The sequence below is a fragment of the Heloderma suspectum genome, chromosome 5 (assembly GCF_057233095.1).
Source record: "Heloderma suspectum isolate Gila_16-S chromosome 5, 16-S_ref, whole genome shotgun sequence".
Lineage (NCBI taxonomy): Eukaryota > Metazoa > Chordata > Lepidosauria > Squamata > Helodermatidae > Heloderma > Heloderma suspectum.
Window position 1 is genome coordinate 16,011,316 of NC_139462.1, and position 8,646 is coordinate 16,019,961.

At 42.5% G+C, this 8,646-nt stretch overlaps 1 protein-coding gene across 1 annotated transcript in view; it reads left to right on the forward strand.

The window, feature by feature from the left end:
- SDAD1 (SDA1 domain containing 1) overlaps positions 1–8,438 on the forward strand; it is a 30,456-nt gene extending 22,018 nt beyond the window's left edge. The window contains exons 17-22 of the mRNA XM_084855387.1: positions 72–201; positions 520–617; positions 1,760–1,950; positions 3,058–3,142; positions 6,644–6,805; positions 7,868–8,438. Of these exons, the coding sequence (XP_084711513.1) occupies positions 72–201; positions 520–617; positions 1,760–1,950; positions 3,058–3,142; positions 6,644–6,805; positions 7,868–7,918 (717 nt within the window). The 3' untranslated portion in view covers positions 7,919–8,438. The remainder of the gene's footprint in view (positions 1–71; positions 202–519; positions 618–1,759; positions 1,951–3,057; positions 3,143–6,643; positions 6,806–7,867) is intronic.
- The last annotated feature ends 208 nt before the right edge of the window (positions 8,439–8,646 follow it).

Genomic DNA, 8,646 nt, shown 5'->3' on the forward strand with positions numbered 1-8,646 from the left:
AGAGGAATTGTGTGAAGCTATAAGTAGAATGCAGTGCTCCTTTTAAAAATAAATGTTTGGGTTTCTCTTAGGGTAAACCAACAGAAGCCACGTCGGAAGCCAAAATTCATGAATATGGGCAATTGGATGCCAAAGACTATATTCCAGGAGCTGAAGTCCTGGAGCTTGAGACTAAGGAAGAAGATGGAAAGCTTGAAGAAGGTTAGTTTTGTCTTTGTTTTCGTAGAGAGCTGCTGCCATGGAAGCTAGAGTAGTAGACGGCGAATCAGTGGGGAAGTGAAATTCAAAAAGTACAGACTGTGACAATAACATTAAAGCCTGAATGTCTGTAAAATCACTATGGTGACCATTCACAAAGCAGTGTTAATGATAGCACAAACATCCTGGCATTACTGAGCTAATTCACACTTGGTCTAGCTCTTGGAGATGTGCTTATTTCTTTAACAAAGCCCTAAAAGCTAAAGCTCTCTAAACACAGGTTTTCTTTTCCTGGCTCTGTACCTTTTTGCACCTTTGCAGATGGCTGGGAGACCGCCAGTTCCAGTGAAGAGGAAGATGGTGAAGATGGAGAATGGATTGATGTGCATCATTCCTCAGATGAGGAACAGCAAGAGCTAGTAGGGTGTCTTTTTGTTGTTGTTTCTGCATTTTTACCTAACATCTTCAAAAGTAAGCATGAAGTTAACTGCCATTTGCATTCCCACATGCTTGCAATTGCATTTCATAAAGGATCTGAGAAAAATTAATTCCTTTCATCCATTTATTTCATTCTATACCACTCAATAGCCAAAACTCTCAAGGCTATTCACAAAAAATAAAAAACCCAAATACAACGTAATAAAAACATAATATAAAATCTTTGACATACCAAAATTTAAACCAGTTGAAAAGAGCTAAAAACAATTAACAATAAAATACCAGGACCTGATAAAACAACTGACATTAAAAGCCCCATCCTATGCCATGAAAGGCCTGGGAGTAGAGGAAAGTCTTAACTTGGTGCCAAAAAGGTGACAGTGTTGGTGCCAGGCAGGCCACGGTAGGGAGACCATTCCACCATCGGGAGGCTGCCATCAAGAAGGCCCTGTCCCTTGTTATCCTCCAAGCCTCCCTTGGAGGAGGGTTGCAGATGTCGATTGTAGTTATGAGTAGGTTCATATCAGAAGAGGTGCTCCATCAATCACAGCCAGTAAAACTTATTTATTACATTTCTGTACCACCCAGTAGCCAAAGCTTTGTTTAAATTGGTGGGCCATTGTGGTCCTAAGGTCAGGGTGTTAGACCTGAAGGCAGGAAGCATGGATGCGAGCCTTATATCATTGCTGAACTTGCTGCGTAAGCTACTCATCTGCAAGTCGCTATTTCTGAACTTTGTCTCTGCATCAGTGGCACAGGAATTAAGATTATTGGTATATAACTGCTTTCCCCCAACCTGGTGCTCTCCAGATGTGTTGAACTACAACTCCCATCAGCCTCAGCCAGCTGGTCAGAGATGGTGGGAGTTGTAATCCAGAACATCTGGAGGACACCACAGTGGGGAAAGTTGGTATATATTACTGCAAATGGAAGCCAATGAAAATTGGAAGGAAGGAACTGGAAGTCAGCTTGGCTTTCCTCAAGTCTGTCTTCGTTTCTCTCAGATCAAGCTAGGCAAGTGCAGTGCTAAAAGCATATATAAATGCTGTATGGTGATGGTGTTTACACAAGACTTCATTTTCCTTCCCCAAATTGCATTTCATTTGCATCTTTGCTTTTAAAGGCTGAAAAAGTCCAGAGCATGCCCGTGGAAGAACAGAAGGCCAAAGCGTCAGCTGTAAGCACCAGTAGACTTCTCACTCAGGAGGACTTCCAGAAAATACGTCTCGCCCAGCTCAGCAAAGAACTCAAGTCTGCCCCTGGCAAGGCTGCGAAGAGGAAAAACGTCGAGATTGAGAGTGATGAAGAGCCAAGGTAAAAGTAATAGCTCTCTGGAGCGTGGTTCCTCTGCTGCGTAAGGGGTGTGTCAAGAATGTCACTGGCCGCACCAGGCCGCAAATTCTGAGAATGTATGGGCAGTCTGTCATGAGACTTCAGGTGTCAAGGAGAGGAGTCTGACAAGATCAGTTGTGATCTGGGGTGTCTGGCATTCTGTCCTCCCCCATGGCTACTTTTTCCTGGCCTTTGCAGCCCAGGTACCCCTTAAAATCCTGAAATCCAAATAAGTTGATGTTCAAACTTTAACTCAAAAATTAGCTGTTTATGAATACTACACACAATTTCCATCCTTATGTACAAAGTAGTGTAGAGTTGTACATGCATATCCTTCATGTTCAAGCTTAATTTTGAAACCAATCTACACATTCTGTGGATTGAGGTGTTGTACTGATGTGATAGGGTTCTACACTGTACCATTTCAGACAGCAGGTGAAATGTCCCCTTGCATAAAAAGCTCCTCACGTATAGTAAAATAGCACATGAGAGAGGGCCACTTTGGAAACAACCCCCCCCCCGGAATGCAAGTTTTCCTTCCTTTAGGGAGTATTTTTACATGGGAGAGCATATATTGTATGGCAGTGTAGGTATTTTTAGTAGAAGAGTGGGATAATAAGGATGCCCACTTGTTTTCCCTGACTTCTTCATAGTCTGTGGGCTGCAGGTTTTATTGGTGTTACCTCTTTTTTTATACTGTTTTACTGAATATTTATTTATTGCTTCTCTATTGTATTTGTTTTGCATAGTTTTCTAGTTTTTATCTTGTACACTGCCTTGAGAGGGTTCTATCTTTAAAGGTGGCCTAAAAATCATTTAAATAAGTTATTATTAAGTAGTAATCATTAAGGTAATTAACAATTGCATATTAGTGAACCATTCTTTCGCTTGAAGTTCCAGAATTCTTCCAGCCCGGCCTACCACATCATTCGGTGCAATGTACAGAAAAGCTTGTGCTTTCATATGAAGCTGCCTTTATCCTCAAACCATTGGTCAATCTAGTCTTGTATTGGCAGAGGATTCTCTGGTTTGATGAAGAAGCATCTTCACTGTGACATGAGCCAATATTACTGCATTTGATCTTTTCAGGGGAGAGCTGCTTTCGCTCAGGGACATTGAACATCTTCATAAGAAACCTAAGTCGGATAAAGAGACAAGACTGGCTACAGCAATGGTGAGATATTTTCTTTAAACAGTTCCAGACTAGGTACCTGTAGCCAAACATTTGCTGGGTTAGTTCAAATAAAATAGGTGGAACTGAACAACTCCTTTGCCCAAGGCCTCATTAGCATCCCTGGACTGTTGTCTTTTTACCCTTTTGCCTGTCCAGTGCATCATGCCAAGAACACCCAGACCTTCCTATTCCACACAGGGTTTTCCACCCAGCTCCTGTTGATTCTTGGCCATCAGTTCCTTCTGTCTGTCTTTCAGCTTCTCCTTCCAACCACGCTTCTGTTAGATTGATGCTTCTCAACCCATTCCCAACTCTGACCCTTTCCAGTCTGCTTCCCTGCCTCTTCCTATTCATTCTCTGCCAACAGTGCATAGCTCTGTAGATTGAGCATAAAGTTTTCCCTCTGCTCCCCTTCAATGCCTCTGGCCCTCCTGTTCCCAAAACCATCTGGGCCCTCTTCTCACTGGCATCTTCTTGTATCTGTGCCTCCTTCCTCCCACAGCTCAGATCCATGTGGAGAAGGGGGTGGAAGTAGTTATTTGTGATGCTATATTAGTTTGGTGGAACGGACATGCCTTTAGATGGGGATTAACATTGGGGGAGACCAATCACATGTGATTTCAATGGAAGAATGTAGGAATTTGTGCTAATTGCATTATCAAAATGAAAACTAGTTTGGAACTGTGACACTTGACATGGCCAGCATTGGAAAAATAGACAACTGAACCATATCCAGGGCTCTGCATACTCTGGACTAAAAAAAAAAATTAAAATTCTCCACCCAGGCAATTGAAATTCAAGAAGAGCTCAATTTAGCAATCTGTGTACATTATGAAACTTGAGCACATATGTGCAACTTCTGCTCTTTTCCCCAGTTCTAGTTTCGCTAGCCATGTGATCTGCAAGGACACTGAATCCTAGCTACTAAACATCTGATCCAGCCACTTCTCTGGCTCCTGAGAGTTCATCAAACTTTGCCCACCCCTTTTCAAGCATATCTTCATAAGGGCTAGAAACATCATTTCTTGTTTTTAAATAATAGCTGAGGTTCTCGGGAAGCTGAATTCAGCACCCACTACTACATTCTGTAGCATGCACAATTAATGTAAAACTAGGTGGCGTTTCTCGAAAGCTTTACGGAACTCATATATGTATCAGTATGTGTGGTTGAATTACTGACTCATTTGTGTCTGATGGTTTTCCTTTATTATTTATTTATTTGTGATACTTCTGTACTGCTGAGTATAATAAAATCCCTAAGGGTGCAATCCTATTGAAATAGATGATCGATCGCCTCCCGCCTATCCAACACAGGGCAGCTGAAGCACGGAGGACAGGATTCCTTCCATGTTGTGGCTTTGTTGTTCAGTCGTGTCCGACTCTTCGTGACCCCATGGCCCATAGCATGCCAGGCCTTCCTGTCCTGCGCTCTCTCCCGGAGCGTGCTCAAGTCCCTATTCATTGCATCGGTGATGCTATCTAGCCATCTCATCCTCTGCCGTCCCCTTCTCCTTTTGCCTTCAGTCTTTCCCAGCATCAGGGTCTTTTCCAGAGGGTTTTCTCTTCGCATTAGGTGGCCAAAATATTTGAGCTTCAGCTTCAGTATCTGTCCTTCCAATGAGCACTCAGGGTTGATTTCCTTTAGGATGGACTGATTTGACCTCCTTGCAGTCCAGGGGACTCGTAAGAGTCTTCTCCAGCACCACAGCTCGAAAGCATCAATTCTTCAGTGCTCAGCCTTCCTTATAGTCCAGCTCTCACAGCCATACATTACTACTGGGAAAACCATAGCTTTGATTATACGGACCTTTGTCGGCAAGGTGATGTCTCTGCTTCTTACTATGCTGTCTAGGTGTGCCATAGCTTTCCTCCCAAGGAGCAAGCGTCTTTTGATTTCATGGCTACAGTCACCGTCTGCGGTGATCTTAGAGCCCAAGAAAATAAAATCTGTCACTGCTTCCATTTCTTCCCCTTCTATATGCCAGGAAGGGATGGGGCCAGATGCCATGATCTTCGTTTCTTTAATGTTGAGTTTCAAACCAGCTTTTGCACTCTCCTCTTTCACCCTCAACAAGAGGCTCTTGAGATCCTCTTCACTTTCTGCCATTAGGGTGGTATCGTCTGCGTATCTGAGGTTGTTGATAATTCTCCCGGCAATCTTAATTCCGACCTGTGATTCATCCAACCCAGCGTTTCTCATGATGTACTCTGCATATAAGTTAAATAAGCAGGGCGACAATATGCAGCCTTGTCGTACTCCTTTCCCAATTTGGAACCAATCAGTTGTTCCATGTCTGGTTCTTACTGTTGCTTCTTGACCCTCGTACAGGTTTCTCAGGAGACAGGTAAGGTGGTCTGGTACTCCCATCTCTAAGAATTTGCCACAGTTTGTTGTGATCCACACAATCAAAGGCTTTAGCGTAGTCAATGAAGCAGAAATAGATGCTTTTCTGGAAGTCTCCTGCGTTCTCCATGATCCAGCGAATGTTGGCGATTTGATCTCTAGTTCCTCTGCCTCTTTGAAACCCAGCTTGTACTTCCAGTAGTTCTCGGTTCGCATACTGCTGAAGCCTAGCTTGTAGGATTTTGAGATCACCTTGCTGGCATGTGAAATGAGTGCAATTGTACGGTAGTTTGAACACTCTTTGGCGTTGCCCTTCTTTGGAACTGGAATGTAAACTGACCTTTTCCAGTCTTGTGGCCATTGTTGAGTGTTCCAAATTTGTTGGCATATTGAGTGCAGCACTTTAACAGCATCATCTTTTAGGATTTTAAATAGCTCAGCAGTTTTCCTTAGATGCCTGATTTTCCACATCTAAGTGCAGCTTCGGGGAGGTGGGGGGAACAGGGCTGGAGGCCGCATAGGAAGCTGTCTAAAACAGCTTAAGCGGTCCCCTTCCCACCCCCGAGAACGCCCCCTTTTTGCTCTGTCCATGCTCCGTGTTACAAGCATGGACAGACACGGAGGGGCAGCCACTGTGGTTCTCTCCGCCCCGGTGGGGAAGGGGAGGGAAGCACGGTTTCCCAAGTGTGAACTCATAGCGCTGTCTACAAACTCGGAGCTGGGAAACCGAGAAATTCTATCTCTCCCAGATGCTGTCTAGGGGACATAAGATTCCTCTCTCCACGGTTCATGTATCAATACTAAAATCGCATTTAAAATACAATAGTAAAAACAGTTACAATAGTACAGAGCAATGCAAGAAGTGGCATGATTGGGTGTAGGGTGGCACCAGGGGTTTGACCTCTGGCCCTGAAGTCCTGTACCCCTGATGTAGATTGATTGCTACACCTCTAAATGCATTGTTTTTAGTTACTAATGCTGTTTTTACTGTGCCGCACTTTGGTGGTATGACCACAGTTCAGTGTTCAGATTATTTTTTTTGTAAATTGCATGTTGTGTTGGCCGAAAAATTCACTATACGTTTTAAAATAAGTAAATAAGAACATAGTGATTGGAGACATTTTAGCTGTTCCTCTTCCCCATTTCTTCATTTTTAGGCCGGCAAGACAGACAGAAAAGAATTTGTAAAAAAGAAATCCAAAATGAATCCTTTTGCCAGCTCCACAAACAAACAGAAGAAGAAGCAAAAGAATTTCATGATGATGCGATATAGCCACAACGTCCGGTCAAAAAATAAGCGTTCATTCAGGGAGAAACAGGCAAGTGATTGATAGCAGTATTCACCTTGGAATCTCATCGTACTTGTGCTAAATCACCCTATCTGGGCAAAGCCCCAATGGGAAGGATTATCCCAGTCAGTAAGGAGATTGACCCTAATGGTGAAAATGCGTTATGTGCTGTTCTGTCACTGTTATCTTCTTCAAAAAAGAAGGTGCAAACTTTACACTTAAGATACAAATTCGGGATTCCAAATAGAATGTTTGGAAGATAAAATGCTGATTTTATCCTTATTTTCATTTGTGACACATCCTCTTGCAACCCAGTCAAGGGTTTCACTAAAAATAAATAATTGTTATGGTTACAGAGGGTTGTGCCTCGGCTGAAAATTGTTGCATGTTAATTACATTGGTGATCATGCTTGATGGAATCTTCAGTCCTAGACAGGACTGTGTGCACAAAGGAGCCGTGAGAAACTTATAAGCATCATTGGAGCAGGGTGTATTATTCCTTGGGATTTCTGTACACCGAGCAATTTGTTAGCCTTCATCGTTCTTAGCACCTGAACAATATGTAGTTTCTTTCATTATTATATTTTTCTTTTACATTTCTAAGTACAAGTTTCTATCCCTCATGGTTGTAGGGAAGCTGGAAAATGTGCAGAAAGTGACTGATGAAATAGCAGGAGCTAGGGCTTCGGTGCTTAGGGGATGAGCTTTCAGTGCTTTGCACATTTACTTTAAATCTTACCCTTATAGCCCTAGCTATCCTCAGTATTACTACTTATTCACTGCCTAGTTCAGCCTTCCTCAACCTGGTGCCTTTCAGATGTGTTGAAGTGCAATTCATTCCTAGGCCATGCTGCCTGGGGATGGTGGGAGATGTAGTCCCAACACATTTGGACAGTGCCAGGTTCAGGAAGGCTGGCCAAGTTACTCTCCTTCATGTTCTCTGAAAACCTGGGTCTTATGAAAATATCACTGATGGCACAACTGGAGAATGTTTGTGGAGTCCACTGGGATTTTCAATGTTGTGTAATTGTGTATTCAGTTCTTCAGAAATCTTTGTCCTGCATGCTGATGCATATTTTTATGTTATTGCAGCTGGCTTTGCGAGATGCGCTTTTGAGACAGAGGAAAAGGCTGGTAAAATAACTGCTGATATGACGGAGGAGAGTGATGTACAATCTCGATTATCTAGAAGCCATCTTATTCTCTTGAAAACAAAAATTCCCAAAGCCAGAAGAATGGATAATGTTTGAACTCTGTTAATTGTAGAGAAATGTCTCTCCGTTGAATACATAACGGGGAGAGGGGAGGAGAGAGAAATAGTTTTAATAGTTAAAAGACTTTTCTACCTTGTATAATAAGGAAAAGGTATGAGTTCTCATTTAACATAATTTAAATGTATTTCTAACTAATGATAAGACAGATGACAGATTTAAATTCACGAAAGCAGTGACCATAGGAATCCTATGGATAGCAATGGGATTAATTTAAGAATAAACCTGCATCTGAGCAGTGAATAAGCTTGCAAATTTTTATGTATGTGGGAGGGGAATGCAACTTCTGTATTGCTGTAAAATATATTTAAAATATTTTCTGCATTCTTGTTTTGTTAATACTCTGTGTAAACTGTATTGTAAATTAGAGTGAAGTGCCTGAGCCTCACTGGACACCATTTCAGTTTTTGTGTGTGGGTAGAGGGAAAGCACAGACCAAGCAGTACATTTAAGGAAGTTGCTGAGAAATGAAGGAAATTTAGATCATGGGTTAGCAGCTGCGGTCTACTGGATGATCCACTCTGACCTCACTGAAAGGCAGGAAGTTGATGGAGGCAAAAATAGATATGTTTGCCAAGGTATTGCTTCTCAAGGGCACAG